This window comes from Poeciliopsis prolifica, unplaced genomic scaffold, assembly GCF_027474105.1.
Source record: "Poeciliopsis prolifica strain line A6 unplaced genomic scaffold, Auburn_PproV2 SCAFFOLD007, whole genome shotgun sequence".
NCBI lineage: Eukaryota > Metazoa > Chordata > Actinopteri > Cyprinodontiformes > Poeciliidae > Poeciliopsis > Poeciliopsis prolifica.
In genome coordinates, this window is record NW_026562382.1 from 14,080,514 (window position 1) to 14,102,281 (window position 21,768).

A 21,768-nucleotide genomic window follows, 5' to 3' on the forward strand; every position below is an offset into this window, starting at 1 on the left:
CAGGACAGCTTTTACAAATATGGCATATATGAAGGACAGAGAGGTAGAAAAACGTATATTATTGAAAGAAAGCTCAAAGAAGTTTGCCACAGCCCATGTGAGGAACATCCAAAATATCTGGACATAGAGGCTCAAATCAGATGGGACCAAGATTTTCCTTTCTGGCCAACATGTAAAAGGCTACAACTGGGAGGACACTAACACATCAGTGTTAATATGCTATCCCCATGTTAAAACATGTTGGTGGCTGCATTGTTGTGAGGATAGTTTTGCTCAGAAGGAAGGAAAACCAAATTGATGGAAAGACAAACTGCTGTATTTAGTCACTTTTTGGAGCATGAAGTTTCTGTTACTAGTTCATAAAACATTGTTTTGTAAACCTTTTAAAAGACATTATCACTTTATTTTAACATAGGTTTACCCATCCCACTATTGTTTTTATTTTGTTGTTTTATTATTTATTTATGTTTTATTGATGTTTTCTATATGGTTTGTTTGGTTCATTGGAATACATATGGAAATTAGCATCTCACCAAATTCATTGTATTTACAAAAAAATGTTATGTTCACTGATATGGTTGCTCCCAATCAAATCAAAAAGAGCTAAATGCTATGCAATAAATAAGAAGTAACAAGGGATTAAATGAGAGGCACCAAAAGTCTTGGAGTGGAAATTCATATTCCAACATAGTAATACACTGAACCAGAGGTACAATGAAAAATGCACATTCATATATGAAAATGGGCCAATCAAAAATCAGAACAAAACCAAGAGAATATGTAGCAAATTTGAAAGTCATGTTCAAATATGCTTTCCATCCAATCTGACAAAGATTAAACTATATTGTAAAGTATAATGGACAGCTACTTATCTCTAGATGTGTAAAGCTCGTAGATAGTACCTGAAAGATTTGCAGCTGCAAGTCTTGGCTTAAGAGATAAAAAGAAAATGTTTAGATTCCTTGAAAAAATTGTATATTATTTCTCTTCCATGTTCTATGTTAAAATTTTCATAAAATACATTGAAGTTTGTGGTAATAAAAGTAAAGCAATTTATACACACATACTTTTGTAAAGATGAAATAAAATAAAGATACAAAAAATTGGCACAGTAAACATTTTATCATATTGGTACCTGTACCGCACTATGTGAACTTTTGTGTTAACACCAACTTAAAGGATACATAGCCATTCTATGCCTTTAGAGCCTTGTGTCACTGCTATAATCCAGATGCATGTTTTCCTCAAGTGGCCATACTTTGCATTTAGGCTGCATCAGGCCTCTCCATCAGGTTGGAGGGGCCTGATGATCTGTGTTTAATAAAAATGGCCATGAACAGGGCAGATTTAGCCATTAGCTCGACAAGGGCTGGTAATCACTACAAGTTGTTTCTCTTTTCCCATTCACTTTATTGCCAAACAAATAATGTGTGGGTTAAAAAGTGTGCATCTGCCATCTTCTTTCTCCCTTGTTTTATTTCCCTCTGCAAGACTGCACTTGGTAAAGTATTGATTTGGGAGCTGAAAAATAACAAACCGACAACAGTGCGAGGGCTGTAACAAACAGTCTCAGAGAAAAAAATTGTGTATAAAGCCTCAATGAAATGTGGACCCTGAAGTAATTACTAGTTTCTGAATATGGTTAGAAACAGTCAGCCAACTTTAGTTTCTGCTGTTCTGCACAAGCTTCTAAGAAGAAGCAAAAAGTATCTGGATTGGGAATGAAACGTTATCACCTGATACTGCATATATCACTGCACTACATAGATATCATAAAGAGCTCTTTTCACCTTGTGTTCAGACAAATTTCCAAAATATAGTTGCACATAAGGGGAAAAAAAGCTCAACATACAGTTCTACAACACAGGTACACAAACTAATAATCGGGGATCTTTCTGAACAAGTTTAATTTTCAATTCCAAACCAAACCTAATATCTAAATTGAAATAAATTTTAATCTACAACACTTTTCCAGGAATATTTAATGTTTTCTTGGTACTTGTATTGTAAAACTTTATCTAAAAAGAACCATGCACTTGTATACAGCAAGTGTAAATCATACTTGCCATATACCTGTTATTGTGTCATGACAGGACAATATGACACAGATAATCTGAGAAAAAGATTGAGCTCCTCTGCTTAGCTTTTATATTGATACTGCAGCACATTCTTGCTCTGTAAAAGCTCTATATAAAAAGGTAGTTTTACATTATTTGTCCAACACAACTTTTACTGTTTTAGATGTTGAAAATATAGAATCTTGCAACATACAGTATCTTTCTCAATACATAATATAGGCAATGATTTCCAAGACTACTCAATCTGAAGCCATCAGACTGTCCACTGGTAAATTGATAAGATCTGCTCACCCAGTTAATCATTCCTTGCAAATCTGACATAAGCATGTATTTATACAAAATATCTGTATCAGATGAAAGATCACTGTGTATAATTTATGTCAGTGTAAAACAGTGGACTGACTGCAAGGTTTAACTTCCTATGTAAAATCATTAAAAACTTCATATAGCATAGACCCTGGAGTGTAGATTTGTGATGAATGCATATAAACAAAATTCTTATTTCATCACATCCTAAATAATATGTCATCTAATTTGTTCTTGTACTTGAGACCAATAGCTGCATGGACAGACAAGTATTGAACATAAAATGCTTGCACAAAAGCATAGAAATTCCCTTACATAAAAAACAAATGCAATCTGAACTTGAAAACATATTTTGCATATGCCCATCAGCTGAGTTCAGATTGTCGTTTGTTTGCCACTGACTGAGGATCACACAACTTGTCAGCTGTCAATCACTGTCACTAAACTATTAGGTATTTCCTTCTCACTTATTTCAGCTCAATGCACAAGTTGCAGCAGCACTTCACATACAGACTTGTTGATTATCAAAATAAGTTGGGCAAGCATGGAAAAACTTTTTTGACTGCTTGTCTACTAATGACAGCCACCACAGATGGGTGGAAGGGAGAAAAAGGACACATGCTGTCACTTTGATTCACGCTACAGCAGCTCTGAATGAGTGGCTCCTTGCCAATGTCTCAACAGTCGTTATACCCTCCCTAAATGACATTTAAAGTGTGAAGCAATGGTTGTCCTTGTGACTCAGTCACCCCAGGCCGAGACCCGGTTATGAGCACTGAACCCTGAGCCAGGTTTTCCAGCGAGGCCACAAACCCTGAAGCAAAATCTCCTGCCTTTCAATGCTGTAACTCAACTCCCTGGCATGATTCAAAATGTGGAAAGTGACCTTGAAGACTTGGTCTACCAGTGATCTAATGTGGGCCTTTCCTTTTCGTTACTGTTTCATAGTTTATACCTTTCTTTTCCATTTTTACTGGTTTTGGGCATTCATTTATTTAAAATTAATAATAATTACCAAACCTTGTTGTTGTACAGTACTTTGTTTTGGCATAGGAATAAAACATTTCAGCACAACTTTCATTGTGGTAATCCTCAGAAATATTCACTATCAATGTTGCACAAAAAAATCACCAGTTTCTTAGTTTTTTTTATTATTATTAAAGTGTATTTTTATGATAAACAAAAATTGGCTGTCTCAGTGCCACTTTTTTTTTGCCACAGAATGCTAAAAAAACATTAACATTAATCTTCTATAACTCTGTTTACAGTCCATACGAGAAGTGACTGGCTACGTGTTGGTGGCTCTGAACCAGTTCGACTATCTGCCTTTGGAGAACTTGAGGATCATTCGTGGAACCAAGCTTTATGAAGACCGCTACTCGCTCGCAATCTTTCTGAATTATAGACGGGATGGAAACTTTGGCCTTCGACAGCTGGGTCTTAAAAACCTCACAGGCAAGTGGCTGAATTGATATGGCTGGATATTTTATTTTAATATATTTGAATATATGACGGATTCCATAGTTTTGGTCTGTTGTTGTAAAAAGGGTAAGTGAAGCAGTCAGATCATGCATAGAATTGTTTGATCTTTGCTGTAATGCCTGCAAATACAATGATGTGTATTTAAAGTTCATGTGGCATGACATGATGATTCTCATACAACTACATTTTTGACAAATTAGTGGGCACTTAGTTGGCGGTCACACCATGTACGCAATAATATCAGTTCTCTACTTGTTTGCTTTAAATCTTTGTGGTGTACTTCATCAGTGGCAGTCTTGAAAGAGCTGATGTAGTGATGCTTCCGAAACAAAAGCGCTGCAGGCCAAAATTTCAGTTGAACATTGAAGGTTTTAACACAAACTGCAGCCAAAGTCAGCACAACTGAATCATGATGAAATCTTAGCCTCATTGCAGAGGATTCCCTGCTGTATTCAGGACAGCAATGCTTTTTAAAGGAAAAGGTAAATTCATACTGCATCTGGGTTTTCCTCAGCATATGAATCTTACAAAACTGTTATTACATGAATACTTTCAATGTAGACTTTTTTTATTGTTGATTTTTTTAAAATAAAATCTTTAATCAATGCATTGTTGTGCACTGAAACATACCCAACCATCAACATACTGGTATCAATCTTCCCAGTGTAATTGTCCAGATTGTGCACCTGCATATTTGCATCTCCTGTTTCTTCATGGCCCCAACCAGTAAGACTTTATTTGTTAATTCATTTAGACCAAGTGCTCACACAGATGTATTTTTTTATGATTAACAATCCACTTGTCAATTAACCCTAAGGTGTTTAACTTGAAGTTGAGAGGACATTATAAGTGACTGCCTGAGAAATTACACTATTGTGTGGGTGCCTGTTGTTTTGTGAACAGCAGATCTTTGTGCAACTTGGTTTTCTTCGGGAGTACTGACCTTGAGGTCAATATTAAATACAGTTCTTGTCTCATAAACAACATGAAGCGCTCTTTCACTTCAGGGTTAAGAGTGGTGTACCGCAGAGAGTCCAAGTCCTAATGCAGGATCAAAGTATGATATGTTCATTCTGAAGCTAAATTCAACCTCAAGATCTTTCCATAGAAAACTGTGTTAAATGGCTTCAGGAAATAATGTTCCAATAGAAATTATTTAGTGTAATTATTCGATTTAATGCTTACTAAAGCTTATAAAAGGGAAACAAATTAACAGCTTATGAACAATAAGAAGCTTTCACATAATTTAAATTCTTTTGTTCTGGAATCCAATTTAAATTTAAGAGAATTCCATCCACTTCTACTCTACTGTTACTATACTAGTAACTTATCTGCAGTTTCTTAAGTCCTTTATAGTCATATGGACTGTTTTTTGCTACTCCAGTATCTTAATTCTGGGTCTTTTAAGCAATCATTTAAAAATAACAGTTTGTAAGAATGAAGTATTAAAATACGTCTGTTAAAAAAAACAAAACATATTTTTTCTTATTAATTTTTTCTTTCCTACAAATAACCCATCTACACATGGGTTTTTTCAGAGCTGAGGGAGAATCACTATTGACAAGTAACTCAAAACAAAATTATTATTTGGGCATAACAAAGTTACTTACATGGAGGTAGGAGTGGTTCATTTACACTTGAAACACAAATGTCATGTTAATTCCTGGTCATTTCCATCTGATTCCAGAGAAACTTGCAAATTGATCCGAACAACAATTCTTCTGAACTTCCATGGCAATTCACATGGAAACGAATACTGAGAAAAATCTCACTTTTCATGAGAAAGGCAACAGCAATCACAGTTAGATTACAGTAACATTTTATCATAACGGATGTTTATTTTAGTGTTTCTAGACTTGGCACCGAACCCCATTCTGAGCCTCTTTTGAACCTTATTTTTAAATTATTATATCCTTTTTCATTCTGTCCATTTTTTGTTTCTTCTCGGTGATTCCCCAGAGTTGAAAAACGTAACAGTATCTTCTTTTATGTTACATCACAATGCAGTATATTTTCTCACATTTTCCAGGATTTTTAGGGAAATGCAGTTGTCTGTCATAAACCGCAGCCAAACCAGCTTTTTTCACTTGGGTGCCAAGTTGAAGCCAGTGTTCTGGGAGTCGGGGTTGGCCTCTGTGAGAAAAGGCTGTTTGATCTGCCATCCATGGCCTTAAGCCATCAAGAGCGGGGGAAGTTATGTACAAAAGCACTGGTCTGCCTGCAACTGCTCTACTTCATCAGTCTGGCTCTTACTGAAGAGATGGTATACAGAAAAAATAACATAATTGTTTACGGCCAAGATTTTCCTCCTCCTCAAAGGCAGCCATTTCATTGAGTGTGTCAAACCCTCATTAAATTAATTGAGAATTTTAACTTTTATCTATTCTAACTACATCATAATCACGTCACATTTAGTGGTATATTTCCTGGGTTTTTAAGTGATCACAAAGTTAAAATTAAAATATTTTCCATTTATTCCAATTTTTAGATCCAAGCAAGTAAAAAAAAAAAAAAGACTTGGTGTGCGCTCTGTGTATTGTCTACAGATGTTTTGAGTCATTTTTCCCAGTCCTAGTTGTGTATCAGTTCTTTGGACTAAAACACAGAGGTGTGGTGGCCTGTGAATTAAAATTATTATTGCTGAACAGAATTTAATACAGCAATATTTCTTCTGAATGAATCAAGCAGGAAGTGTGTCTGTTTTGAAGAACTGTTGTTGGCATACTGAAAACCTCCACTTGTAACCTCTCCACTTCCCTAATAGGTAGTGCATTAGAATTTACAATATTTTGTGCTCCTTACTTGAAGTGTTTACCAGATTAATAGAAAACAACTGTATGTCCTAAATCTGCATCTAAAAGCTTTAAGTATTCAACTCAGAATAATTAAGAATGTTTATCATAGAACTAACTGAGAGATATCCATATGCTCATTTTTAAAGAGCTAGGGGGTTATTAACCATAATTTTGCCACAATCTAAAAAAGACCTGGTTAACAATTTAATCTCACCTTTAAAATTAAATGCAAATTTATTTTAGAGCTGGAGTCTGCATGTTACTTTGACATATTTAACAATGCTGTCACAGTAAAAAAAAAAAAAAAAAGGATTTTTTTTTTTTACTGACATCTGCTGTTTAGAAATACTTGAAATACTTGGATGCTTTGTGTCATGTTGATATGGCATCAAGCCATTTGTATGCACTGCAGTAACAGAGAGGACAAGAAATTATTTACTCAAATGATCTACACTTGCCAGTAACAATCAACCCTGATTAGACTAGACAGAGAATTGAAGCCAATAAGTCTTTGGAGCCTGAGTACAGAGAAAGCCTGAAATTGTAGTTTTTGCAAGTTAATCGGCAATTCAAGTCAACAGTCAAATCTAAGATTTATACCGTAGCCTTAAACTTTGTTACAAAGTATAGGATTATGGGTTGTTAACCAAATTTAGTATGTATTAGCGATTAAACCAAATCCATCAAAAGTTATTTTATGTTACCTTCATCTTATTTTTTATGCTTACGGGCAAAAGCACAAGAGAATTGGGCTACAACAACCTTCCACAGTTAATAAGGGTAAGCTCACAAACTGTGAGGTACAACAGACTCCACATTTATGTAACGAAGTTAGATGCTGTAAACAAGTTGGGGTTTGGGAGGGGTACTCTTATCAGGCTTTTGCTGGAGGAAAAGCCCATGTCCCTCCTTAGACAATGGTGAAAAACTGAGATTTGTGGAAGTGACAGGGTGTAAGAATATAACATGTAAGAGCTATGGAGTGAGGCTCATTGATGCGGTGAAATGCATGTAAATTTGAGTGGTTTTAATGTGACCATTCTTCCAAAATTTAATAATTTCATACTTTCAAAGAAAGTAGGTGAAACAAACATCTGAACTGGGTTGTGCCAAAGAGCATATCCCTGTTCTGTCTGTTCTATTGCAGATCAAAAACAAGATAATAAATTACATCAAAACAAACTAGCTGTAGCTTGGACTGTTCCACATATTCCTGAAAGAGTAGCAAAAACAATTTTCTCCATTCAGATGTACACTTCGAAAGGATCTCCTCAGAGCTCAAAAGCTAAAACACTTACCTATCACTTACCTTCAAAAACAACTTACCTTAAAATACCTTCAAGACATTTTATAAATTACTGAACCTGAAGAATCCCTTGTCATACAAGAAATGTTTGTTCCACCTTTTCATATCTTGGAAAAATATTATAAGTCTTCATAGATTAAAAAAGCAACAAGAAAACTTGTTTTAGCATGTCCTTGTTGCTGCTTTTTACATACATGGAGTTAACTGGGAGAGGAGGTCTTAGAGATTAAGGCAAATCATGTGTGTGCTGGAGTTGTGTGCAGTTGTTATCACACAACATTAGACTGAAGAAAAAAATAAGTCTTAGTGCTCTGCAGTCGACCAAACTCCTTCCAACATGTGAATGCCTTAGTGAGTTGAAGCCCAGACGTCTCATTTATTACAAGGCCTTTGATGCTGGTGTCACATTAGTCCATTGCTCCCATAGCTATAGCTCCCAGGAGAAGTGTAAAATGATCGATATCATCTATAAGCAACACATAAAAGAGGATAAAACTTATTAAGACTATAAGAGGGTAATCGAGAGAAGGCACAGCTTAAGGCCCCCTCGGTTGTTGAACCCCACATGTATTTCCACTTGGGTAAAAATTGCCTTGGGATGAAATCAATTTGTCGGTACAATATTGTAGTATTCCACTTATTGATTTTTTTAGCTGCACTCTGTTCGCTGTGAATGGACTTTCTGGGTTTAAAGGAACTGGGTGGAATGGAGGGAGGTCTTTGGCTGAGCAGGGATAGGACTCCCTCTGATGCACCTTTCAATCAAGCTTAGCTAAGTTATCCTCATGAATATGAAATATAAGTCACTGCAAAGCTGGGAAAAGTTTAGGGATTGTGTTTGCGTGCACAGGGGTGTGTAGAATAACAAATATAAAAGACCCTTTTTCCAAGTGTGAGAAGTTTAGTTTGTCTGACATTACTTTCTGAAACCCAGAGAAAGTTGAAGCATATTTATTTTACAACAGAGCCTTTTACTTTTCCTTAAAAATGTATCCTTTTACACTAGAATCATAAACTTCAAATGATTTAATCTGAATTTTATGGAATAGTTCAATACACAGTAGTGTACAATTCTGAAGAGAAAAAAAAAAAACATGGTTTTCTAAATCTTTTACAAATACAAAGGAAAGGTGAGGTGGCTATTTGCATTCATTCCCATGGTAGCAATTACATTTGCATGTCTTTTTTGGTATGACTAACCGCTTCACAAATTTTGAGACTTTTTGCCCAGTCTGCTTTGTAAAATAGCTAAACATCAGATTTTATCAGATCATCTCTGACTAGCACTTATCAAATGCTGCCATCAATTCTCGATTGTATTTAGGTGTGGAATTTGACAAATTATGAAAAAAGAAATAAGCTTGTGTTTTAACTAAACCAGGTACCTTAAAGTCCTGTGTTCCAGGGCATTGTCCTTTAGCTTTTTACCAAATTTAATTGGCTGAATTATCTTTTTTAGCAATCAGTTTAGTTCTAAATAGTGATATTGACAGATTTGTTTAATTTGGGTGTCACATGTCAACTCTTGCCATCTTCCATGTTGAAAAAAGTGATCTCACCTTGTTTCACTGTGTGAATGATTGGGCTAAGGTGATTTGCTGAGTTGTTTTTTTCTCCACACATTGCCCTTAGCAAATTGGCTAATCCATTTAAATTTAGTTTATCTTATGGATTTCAATGAACAGCTCCTTTTGGCTTGGATGCTCTCCTTGTTCGACTTGCCCATTTAGATCCGTTAATGGATCTGTATAGGCTTGCCTGGTCAAGTAGGAATAACACATTTTTATGCAACATTTGTTGTCCAGATATATTTGCTTTTTTATTATTATTATGTCATTGTGCCATTTGCAGACCAATGTTATCTAACTGTAGTAAATAATGTTTTTTGTTTTTATTTTTATTTTTTTAGTAATCATCTTTATTCATACTGAGATGTAATTGTACCCAGGAAGGTAAAATTTATTAAAAGACTTTTGAAGGCAATTTTATTTTGCCGTATATTTTATTTTTAGGTAGTAGAATAAAATGGCTATTTAAACACGCAGGGCACAATTTTCAGACTTTTGTTTATTTAAAAAAATCATGCTGAATTTTAGTTCTACTATATGTATCCACTACATTGTCATTGTTTACTTTGTAAAAATGCAATAAAATTTACTGAAGCCTTATTCTAATGTCACAAATACAGACAAGAATGCTCTGTTCAAAAGTACTTTCTTCTTATACCCCAGTTTTGCCTGAGCATCTGAGCAAGATAAAGGTTATACAGTGCTGCCTGCTGACATTTGCAAAAGTTTCTACTCTTTATTTTGATGCATGCTGATACACAATGATGTCTTTCATGCTCAGGCAGACATTTCTAGTTCTTCTCTCTGGATTTACATGAACCTCGGAAAGCTTTTGTTCTCTTACTTTGTAATTACAGCCTGTTTCTCTGGCAAAATATTAAAAGCCACAATAAGGACCACAACACAGATGAGTTTTCTGATTTAACACATTTTACTGCTAATGTCTTTCCTCCATTTTCCCATTGCACCCTGTGTCTATTTTTTCCACATTTGTTTTGTGTTGTTGATTCTTTTTTTTTTCTTCGAAGCACGCTATGTCTGTACCGCGTCTGTCTAAAATGAAGCCTCCAATCTGAGGCCCCATCTGCTGAATGATCTTCTCTCATTGCATGCATGTACACAAGCCTGTGTTTTACGCCAAGGCGTTATCCACTTCTTCATGGCCCATCTGCTCTCTCTTTATCTCTTCCACTTTTTGTCTGTCTTCCACCTCTTTATCCCTTGTTCTCGCTCTACAATATTTCAGATAGACGTCTTAATTTGTCTTATTGACGGCTTTGGCAAAAAAGGAAACAATGTCATGTTTGCATGGCTCGTCACTGTTTACAAAACTCTTACAAAGACTGAGACTTTCTGCATCCTGCAAATGCTTTTGCAATTTTGGCATCATATGGTGAGCTTTTCTAGTTTGCTGCTGGATGACAGCAGTATAAAAGGAGACCATAGAAAGGACTGTTTAGGGTGTAAGGTGAAAGTGATGATTGAAGATGGTGTGTTTTCCTGCTTAATGAGGGTACATAAAATTAGTCCCTTTCTTTGAAACCTATATCTTTTATTCATCCACTCACTATTAGAAAATGAATGAGCAATTCTGCCAAAGGAGGCAGGCCAGATTGGTTTGGTGCATGTCACCAGAATTCAGTTGAGCTTCTTGCCTGGCAGCTCACAGACCTCAGGTCTCCTTCAATTGTGTGTCTAATTGATTACTTCCCATGCAATTACTCCCGTGTCACACTCAATATTTCACCGCTCCAGGAAGGGGGCTAGTGGGAGTTCTTTTTTGAAGGACAAGATTCATACTGTCACATTTGTGGGGCTCTAATGTGGATCGTAAGGAGGGACATGTTAAATTGAAGTATAGAACAGGCATCAAAGGTACTTCCTATGATGCAACCTGGGATACAATTTATTCACAATGTTTGGGTACACTTCAAAGTTTATAAAAAAATACCAAAATAATGATAATACTTTTTGTGTATGGGCAGGGGCGTTGAAACACATTGATATAAAAGAGCAGACACACTGATCATGTCAACCCAAACCATGTAGTTAAATATAACCCCAATCTGCTTTCTAGTGAGGCTTGTTAGTCAGATTAAGTGTACCTTTTGAAAGTAATAACTGAAACAAGTTTTCAAAATTATTTTTGCATTAAGAATGTTTTTTTGTCTTGGTCTGTTTTAATATTTTTATATTGAATGCCTTGTTGGTTTTAGCTGTAAGTAAGAGATCATTAGCAGAAACAAAGGCTTTAAAACATCTGTCTGTGTATTTAATCTATGTAATGTGATTTACTTGTAACTTCAACTACTGAAATACATAAACTTTTTACTCATATTCTAATTTATTCAAAACAATTTTATACTGCTTACAGTATGTCTATATCTGCATCAAAACCAAGATTAGGACACTGATTAGGAAAAATAGCTCCTTATGCCTTAACATCAGTGTAACTTTTTTCTTTTTACCAGCTTATACTGCTGCCTAAATATACATTATTTCCATTAGAAACTGAACCTTGGTGGTCTGCTGGAAGTAAGAGTGGACTTTAACCTCATTAAAAGTTAAAGGAGGCATGGAAGGAATTTTAATGCCAATTAATAATCAAAAACACTCCCAAGTCTCTCTCATGCTTTTCCTTCCTTCCAGGCAAAGACATAGATCAGACTGATGAGCTCCAATGCATTTGTAAAGTTTAATAAGATGAATTAGATATACTTTATTTGTGAAAATCTCATCAGTTTTCGTGTTCCATATGCTACTCTCTAATGTCAGGCCCTATAAGTAGCTCTGCCTCATGATGTTTAATATTATTTTTTGTCATCATATATTAACACAAATTAAATGACTGCTTCTTTAAAGTTTTTCAATCAGCACAGGTCTCAAAGCAAAACACAATCTTTGTGTGACAGAGTTCAATTGATTTAATTAGTTAAATGGAACTATTGTAATCTACCCAAAAATCTAAAAAGTAAATATACCATAACATTATGAATCACAGCAAAATAATACATTTTGCACAGGAACTACTTCATGCCGAGTTTAGTTTGGTGTCATCATTAACACAAAGCATTGTCAGCTAAGCAAGAAAGAATGTATGAGCTATTTTTAATATAATATTCAGTAATAAAGACATTGTGTTAGCATATCTGAGGACCAGGGAATTACATTTTTACTTTTCTTGCTGTCGTGGGAAACTCTCATCTTTTGCTGTTGTTCATCGCTCCACATGTGCCGGGTCATCAATGAACTACTGTGAACTAGGTAACTATCTGTGGGAGAGAAGCTTTTAGGTAGTACAATTTAGTTATGTAATATGAACACATTAGAATTTTCAGATTAATAGCATGCATTAATATTGACACCTGTAATAAAATTGTATTAACTTTTAAAAAAAGTGAAGTACTTATTTATTTAAGAGTTATGGTCATTTAATCAAAGGTCACTTTACAGTCATTTTGGATATACATGAAACTGTAGGGTTCAGGTTTTTTTTTTTTTTAGCTGACACAATAATATCTCGATGGACAAGCATTTAGGAAACGTCCTTAAAACAGCTTAAACACCAGTTTGGTGGGCATGAACAGCACTACACTGAAGGGTTTCATACTGTTTTTTAATTATGTGTCAAAGGTTCATTGTGGATTTTCATTGTAATGTGTTGAAAAGCATTTCACAGATATGATGGCATTTGATCATAAGTCTGCCATGTTCAGTTTCTCTCACTGACTGTCTGTCACTGGAGATCTAATATGTCACTGCATAGATGCGCAGCCTTCACATAAAGTTTTTACTTTGATTCAGAGGGCAACATGATGTTTAAAACAGGCTTTTGATGTCATAGAGACTCTGCTCATCTCAGAGGAAGAACAAAATGAAGAGGAAAGCAAGTAAAGAGGAATTGATTGGCAGCTCAGGAGGTCTCAAAAGGCTTTGTAACATCTGTCACTCTATATCAATTTATTTACATGGCCTAAGCGGACAAGATACAATTTCAAAGTTGACATGGATTTCAGCAAGTTCTTTATAGGGATGTAGTTAGCAATATTGCACAACAAGTAAAGTCACTGTCATGGAAAAAAAAAAAAAAAAGATTCTTGCTGCTTCCGTGGTAGAAGTATGCTGGTCCTGCTGAGCAAATGTTCTTTGTGAAAAGTATGAAGGTACCAAAATCTCAAGGTGAGAAGACATCAGCAACTGCTTCACTCCTACTAATCAGGGGAGGGTTATAGTGGAACCCTAAATTAATTAACGTTTATATTTATACAGTGAAAATGCTCAAGAAAAACTGAAAAACTCTTTAGACATTGTCCATCTCTCTAGCAGTGGATGTTCAAGCAAATTCACTCAAATTTGCTGAGAGAAATTTCTTTGCTGAGAGAAATTCTGTTTAATTAAAAGCATAATTTCAGACTCAGCTGTATTTTGAATATAAAATATCTGTTTGGCTTGAATTGAAAATCATTTCTAAAAAAATAAAAGCATTTCTTTGAAAAGTTTGTAAAGTTTTGCCTGAGTGAACAACTAATCTTCAGGAACAATGTCTTCTGGACAAATGTGAGATACTAGAGACTTTTGCCTAAAGCAGAGACATTTTCTACAGTTGTCTTTTCACAACAAATTGACAACCTGACTAATGTCAGAAAGAGAAGCGGGAACACATACAACAAAGGTCTCAGGATCGGTAATCGAACCCTGGATGATTGCATCAAGGACTATAGCCTCTGTGTATGAAGTGCACTGCTCTACCACTACCCCATAGGGTAGGGGGTATTGGTAGAACACTACCCCCTACTGTAGTGCTCTACCAGTACCCCCAGTACCAACATTATGTAGCGAGTGTCAAACATGGTAATGGAAGACTGATTATTTAGACAAATTTTTTAGTCACTAAAACTCTGCAAATTTACATTGAGAGGACCATACACACGATTATATGTCAAATTACAGTTGAATGGAAGAGCATTTGACTAACATGGTCTTACTTGGAAATCAGTTGGAATTAGGACAAAGATCCTGATCGTTTTTTTTTTAAAGATTGCTCACATTCTAAAACTCTGCATGACTAAGCAGCTGTTTCCAAACCTCTAACATCAATCAGATTTCCTCTACATCAATATGAGAAAATGATGATTTTACACAAGAAAAATTACTACTTTAGGTTGCTCAAAATAGTGGTTCAACAAATTGGAGTGAACATAATTTTTTTCATAATTTAATACAGTATTGGAAACTGTTTTCACCATTGCTTCATCTGTCATCTATTATTTTGGAGACTCTGAAGTTCTTTTTTTGGTGGGTTGGGTTGGATCAGTTAAACAGTGACAGCAGTGGCCTTCAGTGTTTTGTAGGCTGTAATACAACTATATCACTATCATTATATCAAAAAACACTACACAAGGATTGTTTCAACTTGGAATATTTTAAAACTGGAAAATCTTTAAATAATTTAAGTCGAAGGTCACATTAAACTTTATGATAATGTATTTTTTCTGGAATTGTAGTACTTTATTGCTCAACATTATAAATTACAATAAAATTAACGTTTTTTTTTCTGTTCTTCACATGTAAGTAAACTTACAAAATTAGCAGGGGATTGAATATGCTCATCCCTCCCATCCTACCACAAGCATATTATCAAGCACCAACACACACACACACACACACACACACACACACACACACACATATAGACATTGCCCTTCAACCCTTCAATGGTACTGCTCCTCTTCCTCTCTAGGCATTTTAATAATTAATGTGCTTATTTTTGCCTCTTTGGTTCCAGCCTTGAGTAAGTAGAACAGCTATTGAAGTGGATGGGTTTGGTCAAAGGGACATACAGAAAGCTTTTTTTGTTCATCTTCATGGCTGTATTTTGTCACATCCGGCTCAGTTGGACAGTAGCCGTAATACATCGCAAAAAATTGTCAAATCAAATTGAAGCTATGGTTAGCTTAGTCAGTGTTATTGACTGAAATAATTTACTTTACATTTGTTTGCTTTGTTAAATATATCCAATGTAAGAAATAGATAAGTATGCTTAGATTTTTCTTCTTTTAATCTTCAAAGCACTTATTTTTATTGTGTGTATGTGTTTTTTTTTTTTTTTGTGATTCATGATGGAAGAAATAAGGATAATTTGGATTAAAAACAAATGTACCTATTAAAGAGTCCATTGAGAGCATGTAATTTTTTTGCAAGTTTGTTGCCCATTCTTCTAATAAGTGGTCCAAGATGCAATGTTGTTTTTGAGATATAAATCTCAAAAGCAGTTGAGATGCTTGTTCCAAGTACTTCGATTGAATGCCGAATAAAGCTCACATTTTTTACAGGGAGGAAAGAGATATTGCAACCACTGAAAATGGGAAGGTGGCACAGTGTTTCAGGCAATCTTCCCTGTGAGGCATTGAAAGTGTTGCACTTGGCTGCACATACACAAAGTGCCAGAAATTGTTGTGTAAACAAAGTAGACCTCGATAAAATGGTTCTAACCATAAATCCTTTTCTTATTATAGTATAATTGCCTGGCCACTAAGACGTTAGTGTAAGTGCTGGCATTTTTAGCTTTGGGAAAGTCCATATTAAAAAGCTTTCAAGATAAGCTTACAATTGCAAAATATGCAGATAACCTTACTATTTACCGTTTTGAAATGTGGCTTCAGGAGCTAGTGGCTTCTATTCAGCCTGAAATGACATGAGCTCTAATCCATCAGTCTCTAAGTCACTTTCCAAGAGTGTGTATTCAGATGACTGCCTTCAGCCTGGGAAAGATGTTTACTTTTCTAAATGTACTACTGTTTGTCTTTAAATACTCTTCATCGTCTCTGTGTGAACCTTTGTGTTATGCTTAACGCATACTTTAGCTGTGTTAACAAAGTGAGAACATTGGTCTGTAGGGTGTTACTTGCTGTGTTTTAGTAGACCTGAAAAAACAAGGCCTCATTTTATTCAAACCGTGCCTAGAGTGAATCCAGCTTTCACTTTGGTTAAACCAACATAGTTTGTATGCTTGTGATAAGATACATGGACTCCCTTCAGTCTCCCTCTTCTCTTTTTCCTTTGCTTCTCTCAGACCCTGGTTTGTTTGTCCATTCCAGACGCTTTGCTTCATTTTAATTCAGCTGGCAGGCTCAGCACGCATCAGCCTTGATACGCTAAGTGGCCCTCAGCAGCAGCTATTAGAGGTCCCTTTACTCTTTTTTTATAAATCACTCAATCATATGTAGCTTAATAATCTTGGTGTTTTGCTTTTCTGTCTCTTTCTACATTTTCTGAGTTTTGTTTTTCTTTCTCACTTAGATATTTCTTTTATCTTGGAGTATTTTAATGATTTTCTCTCCCTCTTCCTCCATCTTATTCATAAAGCTCTGATTACCAGAATTTTATCACAGCTTATGTTTGAAATAAACACCGATGCAACCCCTCCTTTCCATAGATATTCTGTCATAATTTTATCTTTTTCCACTTCTTGTATATAAGCACACGGTTTGCTTTTCTCAGGCATATTTCCATAATCCCTAGATCTTTGCCATTTTTCATAAAGACTCTTGGAAATAATTGCAGCAAGGTTGGGCCAAATGTAATCAACAGTCCATGACTGAAATTCTCTCAGAGGAGAGGAGGCATGTGTTTGGGGGATGGGGACCAGGACCAGCACCACCATGGCATCTGCTATATCTCTGACAAAGTGAACGCTTGCGTTATTGCCAAAAAAGTAAATGTTAGAGTTTCCAACCCCCAGCTTAAGCTGAGTCTGAAATTATTAGGCATAGCTTTATGACCAGTGAGAGAATGAATAAATACATCTCATTATCTATTCATCATTGGTTATCCAAGTGATTACTTTGTCTTTAAGGTTGATGTGCTAGAAGCATAAAAAATGGGCAAGTGTAAGAATTTTTGAGGTTCAATTGTGAAGACTACTGGTTTTAAAATCCACTCTTGTCTAGTCTGTCTATCACAATTTGAAAGACTTGCAACTGCCTTGCTTTCTTTAGTTCAATGCACAATATTTACTGCTCGTGAATTTTGAATGAAACAGTAAAATTTCTTGCATACAGTATGCAAGTAGGTTGCTTAAATTTCTTCTATTAGTTTTAGATTACTGAACTCTCCCCACAGGCAACAGTCATAGGCAATGTGCAAAATATAGATGAAGCAATCCAGACTTCTTAAAAAATGCTATGTAGTTGCATTTTATTCAAGCTGCAAGATATAACTTTAGCAAAAAAATATGTTTTCTCCATATTTGTTAAATCTGACACCAGGTCGTGCTAGTTTGTTTTGAGGCAGATAATCTGTGAAAAAATCAATCTCCTCCTCTTCCTCCCTGAATTACTGGCTAAAGCAATGCAACGTTCCGACCGAAACAACCAATCAGAACCAGGAGGAGGGTCTTTGGATTGTCAATCACCCTTATTAACTCACTGCTAAATCTGCAAATGGTGGATAAACAACTTATCATTATTGGTGGCTACAGCATAGCACAGAGCAAGGGGAGGGAAGGAGCAGTCACATGAAATTGTGATTGACATCACTAAAACTCTCCTGCCTCTGATTGGTTGTTTCTAGGTAGTACTGGGAGAAAGAAGATGAAATACATTTTTCACAGAATACCTCTCATACTATACTGTCACAATATAAAGACAATTTTAACAAATGTATAAAAAAATATTTTTTTTATCAAAATTACATATTGCAGCTTTAATTTCATTTAGGAGAGGACAGGTCAGGAGGGACGTGGGTTAGAGTTGCTGCTGACTGACTTATCTGTTGTTAAGTGTGGTAAGAGGTACAGCTACAAGTTAAATATATGAATGTTAATTTGTTCCTCCATTCATAGAATGCTAGTGAAATGGAGTCAAACAGTAGTCTGTAGCTTAGCTCACTGCTATATGGTTGATAATCTCACACAGTCTACCCACCTCTCTTGGAGAAAAACTGGGTTACAAATTGACGCTCTTGTCTTTTTCTCTCTCAATTTCTCTATTTTTTTGAAAACTTGACTTTATTAATGTTCTTGGTGGCATAGTAACCGTGACAGTCGTTCTTGTTTTCCTTCTGCTGACTGCTGCTGAACACCGTCACCGTCAAGCGCTCCAAGCAGGAATGAACCATTTCATGCAGATCCAGAGGGTTCAGTGCACATATGGATGTCTGCTTTTTGGTCTGGGCGGAGAAACATTATATTTTTACTGCTAAAAGCTATTTTAGAAAACACAATATGATTGAGTTTGAAATTAACAGGGTCATAATATATATATTTTTTAAATGTCTATGAAAAAAAAAATATGCGGAGAGTCCCATGTCGGTCAGGGGCCCTTAGAATTGTCATAACCTATTCCCCGGGCGAGAAGGTTATGGACGGCAAAGGCTCACTGCTGGACATGGGGAACAAAGGCTTGCCCTTTCAGTTCGATCCAGCTCACATTGCTGAAGAAGTTAATAATTTTTCCAACATAAATGTGTTAGACTCCACAATGTGTTGCAATGTTGTTGCATATGAGGCTGCATAGAAACTCAGAAAACCCATAACGGTCCCCAATAGTTTCAACAAAGAATATAGAGGCACCAGAAATGGGCTGCAGAGCAATGGAAGAAGGTACATTTGAGTGACAGGGCACGTTTTTATTTTGTATCCCTTAAATGGCAGGTTTTGTGTGCATTGCTTTGCTAATAAATGCACCGGGGTGTACTGTGATAAGATGGAAAACTTGCAAACTTGTAAAGTGAATGCAATGTTATCTATTGATTACTGCAGATCATGTTCACCCTTTCACTGCAGTGGTGTACTCTTAAAGCTTTCACCTCTTTTAGCAAGCCAATACACTCTGATGCAATTCAAAAATAGATGGAGAATAGTTTGAGGAGCACAACAAGGAGTTTGAGTTATTGACGTGACCTTTAAATTTCACAGATCTTAAGCCAGACTAGGGATGAACAAGGCAGCCTGACCCAGTGAGGAAATTCTTTAGACTCTGTCAACACGTGAAGAATCCACAGCTAACATCTTCGTACCATTAGCAATAGCAGGCTTTCAGTGACATATTTTATATATATATATGTATATATATATATATATAATATATATAATATATATATATATATGTATATATATATACAAATATGGTAAATGAACTGAACATGTATAGCGCTTATCCAGTCATTTTGGCCACGTACAGCGCTTTACACTAGAGTCACATTCAACCATTCGCACTCACAAATGCACACACATTTATACACCGATATGCAGACCAGTAGGCAATTTTTGGGGTTAAGTGCCTTGCACATCGACATGAGGTAGGAGGAAGCTAGAATTGAACCGACAACCTTCCAATCGCAAGACTGCTGTATAAAAAAATTCCCTTCTCACCCACCGCGGGTGGTTCTTATCCTCTGAGCTCAGGTCCTCTACCAGAGGCCTGGGAGCTTGAGGGTCCTGCAGTATCTTGGCTGTGCCAAGGACTGCACATTTCTGGACTGAGATGTCTGATGTTGTTCCTGGGATCTGTTGTAGCCACTGCTCCAGTTTGGGGGTTACTGCCCCGAGGGCCCCGATGACCACAGGCACCACTGTGGTCTTCACCTTCCAGGCCCTCTCCAGTTCTTCCCTGAGGCCCTGGTATTTCTCCAGTTTTCTCGTGCTCCTTTTTCCTGATGTTGCAATCACTTGGTATTGCTACATCTACCACAACGGCTTTCCTCTGTTGTTTATCCACTACGACAATGTCTGGTTGGTTCGCCATTACCATTTTGTCTGTCTGGATCTGGAAGTCCCACAGGATCTTAGCTCTGGCGTTCTCTACCACCTTTGGGGGTGTTTCCCACTTTGATCTCGGGGTTTCCAGTCCATATTCTGCACAGATGTTTCTGTACACTATGCCTGCCACTTGGTTTTGTCGCTCCATGTACGCTTTCCCTGACAGTGTCTTGCACCCTGCTGTGATGTGCTGGACTGTCTCAGGGGCCTCCTTGCACAACCTACACCTTGGGTCTTGTCTGGTGTGGTAGATCTGGGCCTCTATTGCTCTGGTGTTTAGGGCCTGTTCCTGGGCGGCCAGGATGAGGGCCTCTGTGCTGTCCTTGAGTTCAGCTTTTTCCAGCCATTGGTAGGATTTACTGATATCAGCCACTTGGGTTATTTGCTGGTGGTACATCCCATGTAGGGGCTTGTCCTCCCATGATGGTATCTCTGGCACCTCAACCTCCGTTCCCTGTTGTCTGAGACATTCACTGAGCACATTGTCTGTTGAGGCTTTGTCCCTGATGTATTTATGGATCTTAGTTGTTTCGTCCTGGACAGTGGTTCTCACACTCACTAGTCCTCTGCCTCCTTCCTTGCGGCTCGTGTACAGTCTCAGGGTGCTGGATTTGGGATGGAACCCTCCATGCATGGTTAGTAGCTTTCTAGTCTTAATATCTGTGGCTTTTATCTCCTCCTTTGGCCAGCTAATTATTCCAGCAGGGTATCTGATTACTGGCAGGGCATAGCTGTTTATCGCACGGATTTTGTTCTTGCCATTGAGCTGGCTTCTCAGGACTTGCCTTATTCGTTGGAGGTATTTAGCTGTGGCTCCTTTCCTTGTGGCCTCACAAGGAAAGGGTTATATATATATATATATATATATATATATATATATATATATATATAATATATATATATATATATATATATATATATATATATATATATATATATATATATATATATATATATATATATATATATAGCTGACTGGATAGCTCAAGCTGACTGGATAGCTCAATACATAAGGCATCAGTATATCACCCGAGAGGGCAGGGTTCGAATCCAGTCTGGGTCCTTAGGCAAGACCCTTCAAGCTACTGCCTACCTCATACCATGAGAGATACTAAGTTGCATAACATGCCGGCTCAGACGTCGCCCGGCCAAACAAGGTCTGCGTCAGGTGTTGGGGAACCAGAGCACCTTGATGACAAATGGGCTACTGGAACAAGACGGAAATGGGCGAGAGATGAAAACGTGGATCTGTTGGAATGCTACTACTCAAGTAACCCTAGTCAGAGGGGTTACATGCAAAGACTGGGGGAGGAATGGTTACTTCGACATCCCCAGTCAACACTAAGCGCTAAACAACTAGTAGCTCAGTGTTCCAACATCCGCAAACAGCAACTGCTATCACAACTTGAGATTGACGAGATACAACACAAATGCTACGGCAAAAGGGAGGAACCGGATGTCAGAACTGTGGGGA

At 36.7% G+C, this 21,768-nt stretch overlaps 1 protein-coding gene across 1 annotated transcript in view; it reads left to right on the forward strand.

The window, feature by feature from the left end:
* LOC129361272 (receptor tyrosine-protein kinase erbB-4-like) overlaps window positions 1-21,768 on the forward strand; it is a 254,495-nt gene that overhangs the window by 144,051 nt on the left and 88,676 nt on the right. Inside the window, exon 3 of the mRNA XM_055032020.1 lies at window positions 3,653-3,839. Coding sequence (XP_054887995.1) covers window positions 3,653-3,839 — 187 coding nt within the window. The remainder of the gene's footprint in view (window positions 1-3,652; window positions 3,840-21,768) is intronic.